The following is a 19,635-nucleotide window of genomic DNA, read 5'->3' as shown; positions in this document are numbered from 1 at the left end:
GGTCAGTGAAGTGTGCAGGAAGTTTGTGCAGAACTTGCATTCACCTTACACTATATCTAGCGACAGCCAGGGCTTAATCCTTCACTTTCATGAACACAAGAATTTATTTAGTTGCACTGTGAAAAGCAAGTGATTTTCCAACTTTATCTACCACCCCTTCTGCTCCAAAGCAGCTAGCAGTTTGCTTTTTAGGGGTGTGTGGACAAGGGGAGGGGGGAAGTCAGACTCAAATGGCTCTGGCAAGTACAGGAACAAAAGCTGCGCAAGAGGCATTATTTTATCCCAGCACTGTGTACCACCCTATTCATTGTGCCCACAATGTGCTTTCACCTCCACACCGAACTGTGCACACCAATTACTCTGCAGTCTTGCTCTGAAAGATTCAGACAATGTGCAGTCTGTAGCCAGTCTCCCTCCTGCTCTTCAGCATATAATCCCATGAAGAGTTCCATACTGTGCAAGAGAAGAACCAAAGGGAGGAAAAAACCTAAACTAGCCCAGATCATGGTCTTTCATTTTTGGAAGTGATCAAATTTGGACTCTGCTTATTTCAGGACAGCATCTTTACATCACAAATGAAGCGGTCTGAAAACAGGCACACAATAGTTGCCAGGAGTTAGCACTCACAGTTTCAGTCCTCAGCTTCAAGTTACAGCATCTCTTAAGAAAATATTGATTTCTACGTATGGAGTCAGGCTATTACTAAAAAGAGCAAAAAACATTCAGTGAGACTGACGACAACTGTATAGGTTTGACACATTGTTCCACAACTCATTTTTAATGCTGGTGACCACCACTGTGGTATCTGCGTGCACCGTGGTATTCTCTGTAAAACAGAATACCAAGCTCCCATGTGTTCTGCAGCTCTACCTCTCAGCTAGGAAACCAGGATTTAATCAGTTGAGAGTGCCTGGGCAAAGAGATGTCTCATAACAGATTCTGAAAGTGGCCAGGTTTGCCCTTAATCATGTTTGCACAGGGAACAGATTCCAAAGTCATGGACTTGCTATGAAGATAGTTTCCGCCAGCACCCAAAAGTCATGTCACTCTTGAGACATTCACATTTGTGATTCCATAGCTACAAGAAAGAGTTGATTAAATTGCAGCTCCAGAACATCCAAGTTAAACTCTCTTTGATTAAAGCCCAAACGGGCCCCCGAAAGGACAGAATATAGAATCTGCATCAGAAGACAAGATGGCATGGTAACATAACTAATGCTGTAGATAAACTTCAACGTTAAGGGTTTTTTTTTTCTTCCTTTTATAAGAATGTAAAGCAACAAGGACAACAGCAGAGGATGCAAACCTGGCAGGCGACCACTCATTCTGCTCTATCAGGATGTTACGGAGAGTTAAATTCTTCAGCAATTGCAAGTAAACAAAGAAGTGTCCTTTGGCATTTACAAAGAGCACGCATGCTTCTATGGAGAAGGGAAAGCTTGCCAAAGCCCCTACAGAAAGGCAGTCACTCTGGGGCGCCCGGACAACAAGGCCACATTTGTTATAGGTTACAGCTGCTGGCGGGATGGGGGATGTCGCTAATTGAATTAATATTTCAGAAATATAGGAAGATCTGAGCGAGTGCACAGAAATATTAAGTGACAAAAAAGAGACGACATACTCCAGAGAAGGTGAAACAGATTATTGGGTTCATAATGCATTCACATTATTGGCTGAAAGATTACAAGAGCAAGAAGGCTACCTAACCCAATCCAGATTTATATAGTGTAAAGAAGCCAAATTAAATCCAGGCACAGCCCTTCCAAATTCAAGACCCATGACTCTTTCACAGCTTCTCTGCAGGTGGTTAGAGGATCCATAAGTGAAATAAAAGGATATATGGAAGTGCAAAATAGTACTTCACAGAAGAGAAATTCCTTCTTTGCTTGTCTATGTTTGAAGCATATGGGAGTGCTCAGTTATTCACACTACCTAGATGTGCAACTCAACCTCCCTTCCTGTACAGCGTGCACACCTCACTGTAAGGTTATGTCTTCACTGAACAGTTAACCCAGTTTTAGCCCAACCCCCCCACCATCCAGACAGAAAACCTCTAACTGGGTTTGGAGGTGCTTTAAATCCATGCTCCCCTACTCAGCTGGAGGTCTGGGTGAGATCCCAGGCTTCACTTTAATCTTACTGGAATCTGCCCACTTTGCCGGGAGAACAGGTAAAAAAATCCACAAACAATTGCCAATAGTCCTCCAATTCCCTTCCCACAATCCCCTCCCGAAGTGGCAAATTCTCATGCAATTAACACAAATGACTTGGAATTAATCCTAGAGCACCCCAGCACAAAGAACCATGGGATATGCCCCCAGACACATAGGTAAGGGCAGAAACAATAAAGACATGGTAATTCAGATAGGACTTTGCAGTGGCAATGCTCACACCTGGGCTAGGCTAATCCTGATTCACAGATCTGGGAGCTAGTCCCCTGGGTTTAGAGCCAAGTGAATAATTTCCACCAAACTGTAAAACCAGTTAAGTGCCTGACCTTCTGGCATAAAAGGAATAGTGTATCCAGAGAAAAGTCTTTGGAGGAAGGAGTGTCATGGTATTTTTTTCAAAAGGTATGCTTTACTAGGAATGGAGTAGAAAAGGTTTTAGTTATTTATCCTAGTCTACATTCAGCGCTAGGTACAGCAAAGAGGAGCTTATAGTCCTACTTGTGCGGTACTATAACCTTCTCTCCAGCTCTCTATCGTATATACCAAAATAAGATTCCAGAGCCCTCTTTTCCATTACATTTTTTCCTACTTGGTACATGGATTGTAATTCAGGAGGATCTTGAAAACTCCTGAATATTGAGAAATCAGCCACACCTGCTGATTTAACAAGTCTTATTTGTTCATGACTTGGAGAGCCTTTATGTAAACAATGCAGAGGTAAGAACTATGCTCTCTACATCTCTTTCCACGTATGCTGGTGTGAACGTACTAGAAAGTGATGCCATGGTGTGTGCTGACAGGACATATCCAATTGCCCTGTGCATCCTGTTATTTCTGCCAAGATCAAAGCTTTGCTTTCTATGCAAGTCAGAGGCAGTGACATTGGCTGCAGCTTCTGCAATCTGCTCGCTCCCAGTCTAAAGGATTTCAGGAAGTCACTGCTGGCATGAGTCACCATTTCAGGCACACCCAAGATCTGGCTAAATATGTAACTATTCATACCTGGCAGCTATAGATCTGATTGGGATGAGAAAATTCACAAAGAACAGGTCATAAGACAGACTTGCATGAATCAGCTGGTGGTTTAAGTATATTTGGGAGCATGTCCCCAGGATACTGCTAGATCAGTAAATCAAGGCATCCTCTCCTCCTAAGTGTGCACAGATAGCCAATTTGCTAGGTCTGTGGATTTCTCTTTACCAACTGACAATGTAGTTTAAGATTTCAACTGCATTTAATTAACCTGTGTAATTTAATAGCTACTCATTTCTTTTTGGGTAGCCACTGCATTCATTCCAAGAAGGGTGAAAGAAGCCTAGCATGCATTCATGCCTGCATTTTGGGTAAGACGCTACAGGTCCATTAAACCATTAGGATGTGCTTGGGAAAGGTTCAGAGCACCAGCAGTCAATTAATATTTGCTTGCCATGGTTCTTGACCAGACAGAGCATCAAATCAAAGCCTGCTGTCTTTAATCTCCAGATGGGTAGTTTTTCTGGTCAACACACCAGGCAACACAAGCTGTACAACAAAAAAAGTGGGGGAGGGTAGAAAAGGTGACAAAAATGTAGATGCCAAAGAGAAAACGGTATAGCAGTCAGTTCCTTCTAGCAATCTAGCTCAAATAAATGGCCATTCACCGTTTAAAGACTATGTGTAGGGGAGGTGGCGGGGGAAGAAGAGTTGGAAACAGGCAGGAGTTTACTTCTCCTATACAAACTGTTTAGCTAGTTTTTTATTCTGGAGTGAAAATCAAAGAGACAAGAGAGCATTTGATAAGCAGGCTGCACATGTACAAAGTGAAAGACTTCCAGACAATCCACATACTGGAGTTCTACAAAACACAAGGGAAGTTATCAAAGCATTGCCCTTTAGTCACAGTGAGGGTGGCAAATTCGTCGCCATCAGATCAATTTATCTGTATCGATTGAGCAGAAGTGGAGACCCGCTCAATCGACCCGGAAATTGACGCTACTAATCCACCTCCACCAGGTGGAGTAACGCTGTGTTGATGGGAGGGCATTTCCCGTCAGCACAGTGAACTGAAGACACCACAGTAAGCAGAAGTTAGGAAGAGTAGAGAAGCTTGTGTATCTCCTGTCGACTGCTGCTGAACTTGGTGGCAAGGGTAGACCTCGTCTTAGTGTGGCGTGGCTCCTCAAGCGGTGGATTGTGACTGAACAAATACATCAAGACATCTTTGTGTGCGGCACCTTAAGCAGACATGCATTATGGATAATGTGGCACCAGCCGATAGTACTTCTGTATGTAAGAGGGCCAAAGATCTGTGAAGCAATGGCACATGGAGTAGTAATATGAAACAGATCTGCTTTCCAGTACATGACTGGAAATGTGGGTTTCCACAATTCCCTAGCAGCGAAGAGCAGAATCACAGGAAAGAATCTGAGGCATTAATATGCCACTGAGTCATCCATTTTTGAAAGGCCACTGTTAATTAATGGCTCTTTGTGGGCTGGGGAATGCAGAGCAAGACTAGCATGTATTGGCCATATTTTCTGATACTTCCTTTTGTATAGGCTGAAATAAAATTCTCTCCTTACACAACAAAAGAATTGGTATATTGCCACCCATGGCCGATGCAATAGTATGTATTTCAGAAGGGCTAGAGGAAGCAACAGCAAATGGAGATGCAGCCATCAGCATTACAACTTCTCCCACTTTTCATGCAGCTAGCAGTTCTTTTCCCTGGCAAAGTGCTCTAAGAAAAATCCCTTCAGAAGACAAAGTTTCACACACTGATGTATGTTGTACTCCCCCGTGCTCCTTCCCTTTAATGTTTGGCACAGTATAATTGCTAGAAAAAAAACCTGGTATTTCAAACTTCAGGGGGAAGGAGATATTGAATAGTTATCTACAGAAAGAAAGTTGTGCAGCTTTCTGCTCAGAGGGAGGTTATGAAACAGCTTCTATGGAAGATTTTCAATATACTAGTTGGTCCTGTAGCTAGATTTTAGATGCTCCTTTTGAATTGAAAGCATTTGAGATATTTGATCCTTGTTCCAAGTGAACTGTAAACCTTCAAGGGGCACTTTGCCGCAATACTAAAACACTCTCTTCCACTGCAGAGACTATTGTAGTACTTCATCAGGCTGACTGGGTAGAAGGTTCAGTCTGATTGAAGACAGGCACATAGAACCCTGCATGGCACACGCTGACCCTAGGTAACCCAGCACTACGGTTTAGCTGTAGGCAGCTGTCCTTTGTATGCCTCTGTTGGGAAAGGAAGTTAATGCAGATCTCAGTCTTAACACATCTCCAACCCACCTTAACAATGAACAATACTTGAGACACCCAGGATTGTGTTATATGATTATATTGGGTGCTACATACCCACGCTTCAAACAGTGTGTCATCCAAGCTTTGGGCTTAAAAGTGACAAGAGCATCAGCCTTGACAGAGGTTACTCTCCTGGCATGAAAGTAGTATTAGGGCCAACACAGTCTTTGGATGAAGGGGTGTAAGAGTACTTCAACCTAAGGCTTAATTTAACACAAGTCTTATGTCTCAGAGAAGAAAGGAATTTTCACTGAATTACTTTGCTCCAAACTCTGCTTTCTCCCTCCTTTCCTATTTCAAAAGTTTTGAAACATCCAATAGAATGGCTTCCTTCCCTCCCTGTGACTGGAGGAGCAATCATGTTTACAGTTTGCCCTGAAATGCTGATCTTTTTCATCCTATTTCAGGTGGATGTGCATTTTAAGATTAACAGATCACACCCCAAAGACAACCCTCCTGTTTAAAAGCAGCCTGTTTAAAAGGCTTAATAGGACCTGAATTCACATTTATAGCTACTCAATATAAGAGCTAGGTTAATGCAAGGTTTAGCCTGGCATTTTAAAATGCCATAAGAGTCAGAAAATTCAAAGTTACAGATGCTGTGAAAATTATAGCTTACACTTGTTGTGCTTAATATCCCCCACATCTTATTTGAAGAGTAACACTTTAATGCATACTTATGACTGAGTGCCACGAAGTTACAGATATAAAGCTACAAAGTAGGTGAGGTAATATCTTTTACTGGACCAACTTCAGCTGGTGAAAGAGACAAGCTTTTAAGCTTTCAAGCTGAAACAGAGCACTTCTTCAAGTCTGGGAAACTTACTCAGAGATAAACACAAGATGGAACAGATTGTTTAGCATAAGCACAAATATGTTAACATATATTTCAAGGGACCATTCAAGGTGAGTTGCTCGTTAACACCCCTCCAGTCATAGGGAGGAAAGAAAGGGGGCAGAAAGCAACTGGGAGAGAGATAGGAAAGTGTTAGTTGCTTATATATTGCTGTAATAAGCCATAAATCCAGTGTCTTTATTCAGTCCATATTTTTTAGTGTCTAGCACAGCTATGTATTAAGTTCCCAGGCTCGTCTTTTGAAAGTATTGTGCAGTCTTCTTTTGGAAGATAAAGACTGATAGCTCAGATATACACTATCAGGTTAGGGTGTAACACACACAGCAAAGCACTCCCTCACTTCACCGCCTTCAACTTTCCATTTTAGTAACTATCATCATCATAGGTAAATTTACTATGGTTAGCCACAGTGCAGGTTTACTAGCAATTTCAGTTACAAAAGAGGTCCTTTTTTAAGCAGAGTAGGGATAGTTAGAACTTGTTGAACTCAAATTATTAAGGCACTTTTAAACAGCCACACAAAAAGCAGCATGTGAAGTGCCGCTCCATGCTGTTTGCAAAGGTCTATTTGCCCAGAGTTATTGTTTCATAGGCAAGTAAGAGATTAGATTGTGCCCCACCATCCTTCTGCTCATGATAAAGATGGGAGAATAGACTTTGTATTTAGGCTGGCAAACATCCAGGCCAGTTTTGCAATGTTGACATATACTACATAATCTAGGGATGCCTGCTTTAGCACACTGGCAATAAATGTTACCCATGTGCTGTATTGCATTCATACTTTAAATAGAAAGCAAATTAGCAATTGTGTTACTGAAAAAGGCCTCATCAACAATTTCGTTAAGTCTCTCCTCTTATATGCGAGTTCTGAAAAAGGCTGCCTGGACAAAATCATTACTTTTTTTAATTTTCCAGATGAATTTTAAAAAAAACTGACCTTTTTTGTATTTCCCTTATATTTTAGATGTAAGAGACATATGCACATAAAAATATTTGGATACATTTTGGACATGACTGCCTCTCTTCCAAAGTTCAAGCCAAACAAACAAACATTAGCCTGGTAGAGGATGTCACTGAAAATATTCCATTGAGATGAAAATGAGCAAATTAAAAATTTCATGAACAGAAGGGATCCAAGATGATTTTCACCAGTAGGGAGAGAGAGATGTATGAAGAGATGGTGTGCATATATGTTTTAAAATATATAGTGTTATGTGAACTTACCAACTAACTCCTGGGGATCTCTCTTCTCCAGTTCTGAGAACTCCTGAGGGAGGAAAAAACAACGTTAGCAAGATAGATCTTTTTGATTCATGCACTGCAGAGTCATTTACTACACAAGTTTTCATATTAGTTCAGAACAGCTAAATAAAGATGAAAAGGAAGAATGGAATGTAAAATATTAAATACAGGGCAATGTTTGCCATCAGAATCAGAAATATAGGGCTAGAAGGGACCTCGAGAACTCATCAAGTCCAGTCCTTGTGTTAAGGCAGAATCAAGTAAACCTAGACCATCCCCAACAGGTATTTATCCAACCTGTTCTTACAAACCTCCAGTGATGGGGATTCCACAACTTCCCTGGAAAGCCTATTCCAGATCTTAACTACCCTTATAATTAGAAATTTTTTCCTAATCTAATCTCCCTTGCTGTTGATCAAGCCCATTCTTCTTGTCCTGCCTTCAGTGGACATGAAGAACGATTGAGCATTGTCCTCTTTATAATAGTCCTTAATATATCTGAAGGCTTATCAGGTCCCCTCTTATTCTCTTTTTTTAAAGACCAAAGATGCCCAGTGCTTTTAACCTTTCCTCATAGGTCAGGTTTTTGAAACTTTTTATCATTTTTGTTGGTCTCCTCCGGATTTTGTCCAATCTGTTCACATATTTCTTAAAGTGTGGTGTCCAGAACTGGACATGGTACTCCAGCTGAGGCCTAACCAATCACCAGAAGAGTAGGACAATTACATTAAACACTCCTGTTAATATACCTCCGAATGATAGCAGCCTTTTCTGTAACTGTATCATTGACGACTCATTCAGTTTGTGATCCACTATAACTCACAGATTCTTTTCAGTAGTAGTACTGACATCATGAAAGCCATCAAACCCTTATAGGAGACTTTCTATTCTTTCAAAGAAATGGACACAATTTAATCTAGGAATTAAGACTTGATTTCTACAAGCAGTGAGCATTCTCAGCTCCCAGTGAGTTCAGTGAGAGCTGTAGTGCTCAAAAACTCTGGGGGTGGAGGAAGAAAAAATCAGGTCTTAAGGATTGACCAAACTGGATCAGAAGACCATTGATGCATCAAGATTGGTACCTGACCACTAACAGTGGACAATACCGAGTGCTTCAGAGGAAGGTTCCCACCATCCCTAAACACACAATACATTTAGCCAATTGTGCAAAGCCATAGTATACATCTCCCTTTTATTAGGGAGCCTTTTTATTCATTCACAACTCAGACTTCAATATATTAGAATTCCCTTAACAGGAGATAAATAGAAACAAGATCCCATATAAATTATTTGGAAGACCCCCATGCTGTCTAAGATCTCAATAAGATCACCATGAAAAAAAGGAGAAGTAGTCAAATGGAGAAGTGAAATTTTTCATCTATCAGCCTTTTGCCAAGTCAGAAACAGGTACTCCCAGTGTGATTAGCACTACAGAATACGAATATCCAACTATCAGAGTCAGCACTACAATTCAAGAGATGCAGGCTCAGAAGCAACACCATCAGATGCGTCATGTCTGAGCAGCACTATTGAGAGCAAGAGCGACCCACCACAACAGGAAATCTTGCTGATTTGAGAGGATTTAGCTAAGTAGAAGTAGTGATAAAACCATGGGGCCAAATTGTCCTCGTGTGAGGTTATTTTGAACTTAAATTTACACACATGTAAGAGCAGAATTTGGCACTATGGATTTCCATAAGGGAGAAGGTTTATGGAAAAAGGTGGTCTTGAGAATGTGAAGTTTGGGAAGCAACTGTCAAAACACTTTGAAGGTCCCAGGAAAACTACTAGTTCTTACACAATTCACCCCAAATGACACAAGGCCTCTGAAGCAGCAGAGGCAACAGTAACGCTCCCTCCTCCCAAAAAAAGCTTTTCATGATTCATTGGACTCTGTGTCCAAAATTCCTCAGCTTCTCAGAACACTAATCTATTCATTCAACCTGCAATGGACACAATGCTGCCCCCTTGTTGCTTAGCAACCAAACTTTCATCACTATATCCATGAAGGAGGGGCTTTTTATGTTAGGTGAAAGGAAGAGGAGAGGTCAGTAAGCTAATTTGGCAATTTGCTGTGCCAAATTCAGGCTGGCATTATAAAAATCACCAATTCCCAGAGGGTTTCAGTCCCTTCAGGATCAAAACCCAGCATTCCTTTTGTAGCACTAAATGCAGGGTAGCGATATTTACAGCCGTTCATGAAAAAGCATTGTGGCTGCGAGTACACTTGGGTCACAGAAAAACAAGGCTGAGGCTATTTTAAAAAATGAGTTACAATGAGGAACACATGTGCTTGCTAGCCAGCTGGCGAGGAGCCAGCCTTGTCCTTTTATGTGGAACTGAAGTGGACTGGACTACTGTGTCTTTGATAGTACTGATCTTCCTATACTTAGCTAATGCGCCCATATTGTAGTCTCTAGATGCCGGTACCCTACCACCTATTCTCTCAGGCCATTTAAAGCCTTTTGACAGATCACACTCTACTCAGGAGAAAATTAAAAATAAATAGATACTTAAATTAGGAGTCTGCAGGACATTTTATGTATCTACCCAAAGGAGGGACACTGTCTCCAGGTTAATGCACTGGACTGGGACTCAGGTGATCAGGGGTCTGTTCCTGTATTCCTAACAGTGTGTGACTGTGGTTAAATCACTATCTGTGTCTCAGCATCCCATTTTACAGATGGGGGTAATCCTTCCCTACCTCACAGGATTGCTGTGAGGGCAAATTCATAAAATGCAAAATGCTCACATACCCAGAATGAGCACCACAGACAAGCCTATGAAAAAACAAGTTCACATCGTTACAGATATGGAAGAGAATCATTAGGTCCTTCCCTGCCAACCAATGCAGGATTATTCCTAAGAGTGGTTTAATCATGTCCCAAGCACTATGTCTCCTGGGAGACTATTCCACATATTCCTAATAGACCTCACTATATATATATATTCACATTTTATCACACTTTTTACCCGGATAGCTAGACACTAAATACACACATTTAAATCTTAACTTTGTGGGGGGGAAACCCCCCCTACTTTTCACTCCACCCATAGTGAGGCGATATTTGATCACTCTTTTCTTCTGAGGGGATGGGGAAAGAGAACTACTTCAGTATGCACCTACTGGCCTAGCCCTTATCTAGAGTTCTAACCTCTCCTTGTTTTTCCACAATGAATATCTAGAGGACTAACAAGTGAATGAGCACGATACACAGAACGATGGGAGGAGACCCTCCTGATACTGCTAAGAACAAGGGAACCTGTCAGAAATTCAGCAGGTTTCAGAAATTTGCAAAATTCCCAAATAACCGGCTAATTAAGTCAAATATAAATAAAAAATATATATAAATAAAATAAATTCATCAGGCCACTTACTTATTATCATAGTTTTAAGCTAATAACTAGGCTAAGAAGGGCATTTACCACATATAGGCAAAGTTATTGAATTTTCAAAATGTCATTTGCAGCTATCATCTAGAGCAATCACTGCCAAATAGTAAATCTGAAACTGAGGCCATGTCTACACTACAAAATTTTGTTGACCTACTTACGTCAACATACAGCCATCGCAGTTATTAAATCACTTGTGTGCACACACACTTGGCTCCTAGTGTCGGCGGTGTGTGTCCACACCAGAAGTGCTTGCATCGACTATATTGATGGTGTGGGGCCTTGTGGGATGGCTTCTGAAAGCCAGTAACAATCGACATAAGCAACAGTGTCTATGCTGACACTGTCACCTAATTACATCAACCATGACTATGCTGCTCAGGGAGATGGGGTATTAAATCGGCATAGAGAGGCACTTATGTCAGCAGGAGCCAAATTTAAATGAAGACACTTCCACAGCTAGCTTGATGCAAGGCAGCTTACTTCAACCTAACCCTGTAGTGTAGGCTAGGATTCAGGAAAGAGCAGCCAGTAGTCTTATCACCAATAACTGAATGGCTGAAATTCCTCCTGGTAACATTCTTGTTTTAAGCATCAAAAATTGAGTTTTAGGAAGTGCAACATGTCACAAATTACCTCTGGACAGGATCAGTGTGATTCTATGAAATTCCAAAATCACAAATAAAGAAACTTTTTACCTTCCAAAGTCAATACTTTATCTTGGCTTGCACTCTACAGTTACAAGGAGGAGGAAATCTTCCAAATTTATAGTGGTATATATGAAATAGATCACGCTATCATGCAATAGATGTACATTTAACTAAAGGGGCAATCCGCACAGGAGAGGCATGATGTCGTCTCCTCCAAACTATCCAGAACTACAACCACACCAGCACGTCCAGTCTCCATATCCTCAGGGCACAACCAAGACATCAGAAACTCTAGATACGCACAATGAAGAAAACAAGTTCTGGGGAATCAAAACCACACCCTCTTCCCAAAGGATATGAATTTTGCTTAATGATGAATGAGGCATACCTGCTGCTCCATGATTAACAAGCTGACGGCATCTAAACAGCCTTTCATTAAGTCAGGCTCATTTCAAATCTTATAAATGGTTTGACATGAAAATGAAGGACTGGTTCTTAGTCTCTAGATGGTACTTTGAGCAAGTGAAGTGCTGTTCATTTAGTAATCTTCAATACCCTTTGTGGCAGGCAAGTATAATAATAGATGGGAAAACAGAATTTCAGCATCTTGCCCAAGGTCATACAGTAAGGGCTTGTCTACACATGAAAATTATTCTGAATTAAATGCCATAGCTATTCCAGAATAACTCCATGTGGGGACATTTATTCCCGAATAAAATCATTTTTGCAGGCTTAGCTTAATACACTTGGGAAGAAGATTAAGCTAATTCAGAAAAAGCCACTTTTTTTCTTCCAGAATAAGAGTTCACTCAAGGAGTTAACCCAGACTCATTCCATGTGTAGACAAGCCCTAAAACAATGCAAAGAGATTAGAACTCAGACTGTCCACATTCACCAGCACCTCCTGGGAGCACAGGACTCCTAACTTCTCAAAAGGTCCAGAGACCATTAAGGCCTGGTCTATACTTAAAATATAGGTTGACGTAGATACAGGGTGCAGGGGTGTGAAAAATCTACACCTCTGAGCACCGTAGGTATGCTGACCTAAGCCCCAGCGTAGAGACAGCCAGGTTGATGGAAGAGAGGTGGAGTTCCTACAGTGATTGAAAAGTCCTTCCATTGCTGTAGTCTGCATCTGCGCTCTGGGGTTACAGCAGTGCAGGAGCAGCACCGCAGCTATGCCATTACAGTGCTCGTAGCGCAGGCTTGGCCTAAGATATAACTCCCATTAATGTTAATGGGACTTCCTCATGTAAACAAAGACTTTACTCTGCACGGTTCTCCTTGAGATTTTAGCGTAAGGCTGGGGCAGCCCATCAGATTCAACACACGAATCAGAAATGAGGGCGTTTAAAATTTCAAAAACCAGTTCACTGTACTTAATTTGCTATGCTTCTGATCCCAGACCAAGTTAAAAGGTGAGGAAGGGAAAGCTTTGAGGCTAATATAAAGAGGCACAATATGAAAGTGGGATAGGGTTGCCATCTTTTAGAGTGGGAAGAGGAAAAGAACATCCACTTCTTGACACTGACCAAAGAGTTTTCCAGAGCATTTAACAAAAGGAAGATTATGAACATATTTTGTTTGTAAAGTGGAGGAAAGATTTAAACCCCTCAGGGCCAGGGATCTTATCTGTTTTACATAAGGGACCACAGGCATTTGTGGTACTATATACATAAGGCATTGGTAAAGTACATGTTAGCTCACGGATACTCAGACTGCAGCTTGTGAGCCACAAGTTCCTCTTTAATGTCTCCTGTGGCTCTTTGCAGCACATGATATTAAAACACTGTGATTTAATTATTAACCAATCAGGATGCTTTTACTGTGTTATTAACCATTTAAGTTAACAACTTGCACTAAGTTTAGCTTATTTGCTTTTACATATAAATAAAAATGAATATTTCCCATCATACTGTTTAAATATGAATAGTACTATAATAAATGAAACAATGAATTCACACTACTGTGGCTCTCTTTTGGGTAACGCTATTGCTAATTTGGCTCCTGAACAATGGAGATCTGAGCATCACTGAGTTAGCTAGTCAAGTAGCCCTGTGCATCGGTTGCATCCAGAGTCAAGTCAGTTACTGAAGAGACAGCTTGCACGATTACTGTTATGACATGACAATTTTCATCAAGGGCGGTTTATTTTAAGTCTAAGTCAGACATCTCTAAAAAGTTGTGCATAGTGGCCACGTTCCAATGGAGAGCACTCCCACTGAAGTATCTCTCTCTCTCTCTCACTCACACACACACCTCTCTCTCTCTACCTAACCTGGAGTGGTCTGAGTGCCAGAACTGCTTTGTTTTCACAATCCTGAGCTCTGGAATGCTGTGTGGGAGGATATCTACATTTACTTGTAGTCAGTGTTTTTTTTCTGTACACTGCACTGGCCACACTAATGAAATCAACCCAGAGATAAACTGCTGCTTATTTAGCCAAGTGCATCTGCATCACCAGAAAAGAAAGAAACCGAGACAAGCTACAGAGAAAGAGCTGATCTCTTGTTCCTTCATATCCCAAGCCTCAGAGAAAGGATTTTGTTCCATCTGATATTGCAAGTGGATATGTGACAACTCCCAGGGTAAAGTGTGAAATAAAGAGTGTTTTTTCCCATCCTATCTCCAAATCTTGTACCACAGTAGCTCCACTGGTGCTAAGAACAGTGGGAATGCTAGTGTGGAATAGCCCATCTCTTTTCCCCTCCAATCAGAAGAGGGAGACCTTTCCCATCTCTCTCCTCTCACCCTTCACAGGAAAGGTGTACCTCACAATTCTCTCCTTCCCCTCCTCATGTTGGAAAGGTCAGCTCTTCACTGCCTTCTATCCCGCTCCTGGTGGTTATCCCTTATTCAATCATCTGGTGACTTTGACTGTTCACAGTTACTCCAAGCAGTGGCAGGCACCAGGACATTTGCCAGACTGGTCAGTTTCACGATTGCTGCTTGTAGCTGCTGAGCAGTAGTGAAGGTGACAAATTTCACAAATTTCACTGAGATCCTGAATATTAGCAGCCTCTGGTGCAGATGGATGGAGGTGCAAAACAAGGAAACGGAAAAGTTAGATTTTAAGGCCAAAAAGGGACCTGATCACCCACATTTCTAAGATCTAGGCTGATATCATGCATAATGCCATATGATTTCTGATCTGCATGTTCCAGAGCAGTTTAGTGAGACTTACAAGACCACCATTTTCACCAACGACTGACTATTGGTGCTGACTATTCAGTTGCTATTTAAGTCTCAGTAGTGCTGTTCTGCTAGCACTTAGAAAAAGTTTCCCATTTACCACGGTTGAATGCCTTTTTCTAGCCTTGGGCACTGAGACACTCCCTCTGGCAGCCTAACACTTGTATTTATTATTACACTGAACCACCAAGCTGGATTCATACCTGTTGACGAAGGACAGGCACTGTTTCTGCTTGTTACATGTAAGAATTGCAGCATGAAAGCAACGTATTGTAGTTAAACTCCCCATCCCACTGTGGTGAGATACGCACTGTTTGTGAGATATTCAGTCCAACAAACTGCAGGGTGTGTCCCCACTATGGAAGGTTAAAAAAATACTCAGGAATGCAGTCTACCATCAGGTCCCACTGCAAAAATCAACAGCAATCCCCTCAGTGGGAACAGAGATTAAAACATAGGAAGGAAACGAAAACAATATGAATGTGACACTCAAGAGTTTAAACTTGAGAAGATTTACTGAGAAAAGTCCATTTTATTTGATGGAAAGAACGGACTTATTTACAACAATGCTTGCTAAATCCTTCCTGAAACAAGATCCATAAATCCAGTACAAAGCTCACACCCACATTATGGAACACAGCAACTACTGGGGTTAGCTCTTGCCAAAGGGTACAAATCCTACCATCAACTTTCACAGCTGCAGTGGCATAAGTTACTAGGGTTGCATTTTAACCCTGCAGAAAGGAAGGGGGCAGGGAAGAGAGGGAACAGCTTTGTGGGGAAGAAAAGCATGTAATGGCTAGAAGGACTTGGGTGCTTAAAACAAGATCTGAGCTTGGAATTGGATTGACAGAGTCAATATCAAAATCCCCACCTTGAGTTCTCTCCTTTCCGATGCTGTTTCAAGCAAGGCAGACAAATCCACAAACTTCCTCTATTTAGTTTCCCCCATCACTGCTGATTAGCATCTATTAAAACAATCTAAGTGGATCGGAAGCATCAAGTTTTTATATAATTAGCCTGATCTTTCTTTTGTTAATTATAGCTGCTCATTCCATCTGGTCTTAAATTACATCATCCCTCTTCCAAAGAGTTTACAGCCACCCTCCTACAAATCTGTACAGCACCCAGCACAATGGGACCCTGATTCTGATGAGGGCCTTTGGACATTTCCATAATAATTTTAAACGCACCTTGATAGTGCTGTTATCCTTTCTCAGCCTGTTCTTCCTGAGGCATGACGACTTCCATGATTTATTTAGTGCTCATCAACTTGGCATTTGATTACTAAATGAAGTTTCAAAAACAAGTCCATATATGCAGCTCACAATGGGTATAAATGGGTATAGTGCCCTGAAAAGTGAAAGGTAGAGAGTTCCAAAGTCAGGGACCTTCTGCAAATAACTGGGTGCCATTCCTCATTGGTTCAATCCCAGCAAGAGAACGCTAATTGGACATCAGGAGAGAGATACTAAATTAAATGAACCCATTGATTGTTGCAATTCAGTGTCCAGACTCAAAGCACATTGATGATACTGGGCTTGCAGAGACTGATTTATTACAGAGACAGTTATTTACACAAAAGCACATTTGTGAAGAGATGAAAAGAAGTTACAGCAACACCTGTGACCACCCACAGGCTTCAACAGAATATACCGCCTAGTTTTTAATCTCAGTATTTGACCAATACAAAGATACTTGCCTGTCATTACAGAAGGTTTCACCCCACAGAAAAGTAAATACAGCTAGAAGTGAATGGACTTTTTTCCTCTCTCTACAACAATGCAGACATTGGGCTGAGGAGAAGTGAGATTCTCCCTTATTAGAGCATCTGCTAAGGCAACAGCATCATTCTGCTGGAATTGATGCAGAAAAAATCTAAAGTCTGGGTGCAAACACTTCATTTCCACTACCAGTCATATCAAAGCAAGAGGGAAAAATACCTGTATGCAGACGGAAAAGAGAATTTATGATTAATTTCTCAACTCTTCCCATCTTAGGGCTATGCACATGCTTCAGTATATGTAGTTAGATAGATAGACTAGTCATTCTTACAATAGAGACAGATAAAATATTAAAATCCATCAGATTTGAGGAGTTAAGAGCAAAGAGAGCTGCAGGAAGCAATGGCAATTTCACCTCTCATCCACCAAAGTTTGTCAGTTGTAATGTAGCATATGTGACAGAAGCTGGTAAACAGAATGAGGTACAAGAGTGTGGGGGTAGGGAACAAGAGTACAAAATTTTACTTCCTTTCCCAACAAAATAAAAAAGAAAAGGAGAAAGCCCAACACAAGCCCATTTCCTATGGCCACATCCTGTTTGCCAGCTCTGTCACATGATTCCAGGCAAAGTGCCCAGCTCAGGAGGAGAAAATGAACTTAGAAAAATGAGAGGAAGCTGCTGGGGCCATGTCCTGAAAGCACTGAAAAGCACAGAGGAGAGCCACCTCCAGGGAAGAATTGACAGTTTCCATACTTCAATATGAGACTTCGCTATAGTCTGCACACTCTAAGGTGTCACCCTACTGCAGACAAAGAGGAAGAAAGAACAAGATAGGAAAGAGTCAACTCCTCAGACTCTTTTCCCATCTTAAGTATCTTATCAAAACAAACAGCAGACCCAGCTGACACTGCCTTTTCCTTTGCGAACTATATTAAAGTCTGTATAAATCCACTGCAAGTTCACTTCAATTCTACGGCAAAAAAACAGCCACACAAGATTTGGCTAAGTATGAAGGTGAGAACATGTTTCAGACAGAGAAACTTCCATAGCAGGAGAGCCTTTAAATAGTTCCTGCTTGAAATTTGATTCCATTCACCTGACACATGGTGTTTTAATAGTTTTCAAAGACATCTGTTATTTAGAGGAGTTTCTAACCAGGGGTTAGAGCAAGGGTCCCTGAGCCAGGGCTCTTGTATTCTGGTTTAGAGCAGAGCCTGGATCACTGTGGCAGTTGGAGCGAGTCACTGAACCTCAGTGACTCGGTTTCCCCATCTTTAAAATGGGATTAATATCTTCCTTACAAGGTTGTTGAGTTTAATGTCTGTAAAGGATTTGGGGAACTTCAGCTACAGGAGTGCAAAGTAAGGGCTCTCCCTATCATAGGCAATGCTCCCAAATATGGCAGCATACACATGTTTAAAAGCAGTAAATCCACACTATGCTACTTGTGTCGGCGGTGCATGTCCTTATCAGGAGTGCTTGCACCAATTTAACTGCCAGTGTGGGGCATTGTGGAATGGTTTCTGAAAGGAAGCAACAGTCGATATACACAATGCAGTGTCTACATGACACTAAGTCAACCTAACCATATCAACGTAAGTGCTATGCCTCTTGCAGAAGTGGAGTTATTAAGTTGTTGTAGTGAGCAAGTTACATCGGTGGGAGCTACATTTTAGTGCAGATGCTTATAGAGTTAGGTCGACATAAGCTACCTTACATTGACCTAACACTGTAGTGTAGACCAGGCCTGAGGAACCACTTCGAGGCATGAAAGGGTTGGTTAAAATATGAGACAAGAGGGGAAGGCTTGCACTGATGCTGTACGGTATCCTTGCTCAGTAAGTATACAGAAAGATTTCAGTCTCCAGGGCGTTCAATCTGGCACCATTCAAGAACATTTAATAGAAAAATGACCATGTTAAGAACATAAAATAAAACAGCAGGTTTCTTTGCAGGTAATCAGAGGGTCAAAAAACAAGTTATGCTTCAATACAAGTGTGCATATTACAGTCTAGCTCTAGCTGGTGAAAAGAATGCAAAGAAAGTGGCACCACAACTTACTCCATTTTCTGGAAGTTTTTTATAAAACAGATTTTAAAAATTTCCCCCCAGCTTTTTCTGAAAAAGCCAAGCCACACCTGTGTCAATAATCTGTGGTATTCAGCACTTCAGGGAGCGAAGAGTCTGTTGCGGCTTGTATGCCTGGCGGGGGAGGAATGAGACATGTCCAAATACATGCCTACTCATCTTCCAAAACAGTTCATAAAAGTTGGATTACTGAATTCAAGGCTGCAGCTTTGAACCCAAAGTTTCAAACCAACAATGCTATGATCTCTCTCTGCAGTTGTCAAGCCAACTGGGCTGGGGCAGAGGGGGACAATGCGTGAGAAAAAAATAGTTTTATTCTATTTCAGTGCCAGGTTCATTCTTTCATGTCAAATTGTGTTTAGCATTAGCCAATATTCTCAGGCAGACAAAGCTATTTGTAACCATGCCCACCTGCCTAGAAGGAATGGCTATGAAGATACTATTAAAATGAGCACTCTTTAAAGCAGTGTAATTGAAGATGGCACAAGAAACTGACTTATCTTTACTCCTCTTAAAAACCTTCCATGAACAACATCAGTGAAGCCTCGCCATACTTTTGGTTTCTTAATGGGAAGTTGAAAGGCAGTGTGTCTAGTGCTGAGAATAAGGAAGGGGGAGAGACAGTGACTTACTGTGTAAAACTAGGCAGATCAAGCAGGTGTTCTGATTGCAGGAAGCAAGAGAAAAGAGACGACCAATATAATGTTCGATGGACACAATGCAACTCCTGCAGAGAATGCGAAGGCTGGTTTATTGTAAAGCATTTCAAAGTCTAAATCAGAGAGCAAGTAACTTGAAATACATTATCAGGGTCAGTGGATTCCTGAAGAGAAGAGCAATTGAGATAAAATCAAGCTCACAATTTATTGTGGAAAGATTAACTTCACCAGACCATGCCAGGTCTTTCAGAAGGTCAATACAGAAAACATCCACGGCAGTCGGTCATCACTGAATATGGAGGCTTTTGGGGTTGAAGAACTGTTTTAGAACTGACTCTTGAACCAGATTAGTTTTCAGAATT

At 41.3% G+C, this 19,635-nt stretch overlaps 1 protein-coding gene across 4 annotated transcripts in view; it reads right to left on the bottom strand.

The window, feature by feature from the left end:
- The window catches only part of SAP30BP (SAP30 binding protein), a 46,213-nt gene that overhangs the window by 9,835 nt on the left and 16,743 nt on the right, over positions 1-19,635 (bottom strand). For all 4 annotated transcript variants that reach the window (XM_067547572.1, XM_067547575.1, XM_067547571.1 and 1 more), the window contains one exon: positions 7,549-7,591. In XM_067547572.1, coding sequence (XP_067403673.1) covers positions 7,549-7,591 — 43 coding nt within the window. The remainder of the gene's footprint in view (positions 1-7,548; positions 7,592-19,635) is intronic.

The sequence above is a fragment of the Emydura macquarii genome, unplaced genomic scaffold (assembly GCF_026122565.2).
Source record: "Emydura macquarii macquarii isolate MOO-44397 ecotype Brisbane River unplaced genomic scaffold, CSIRO-AGI_Emac_v2 contig_1230, whole genome shotgun sequence".
In the NCBI taxonomy this organism is placed as follows: Eukaryota; Metazoa; Chordata; order Testudines; family Chelidae; genus Emydura; species Emydura macquarii.
The sequence above is the reverse complement of the archived record's forward strand: the minus strand, read 5'-3'. Positions and strand labels throughout refer to the sequence as shown.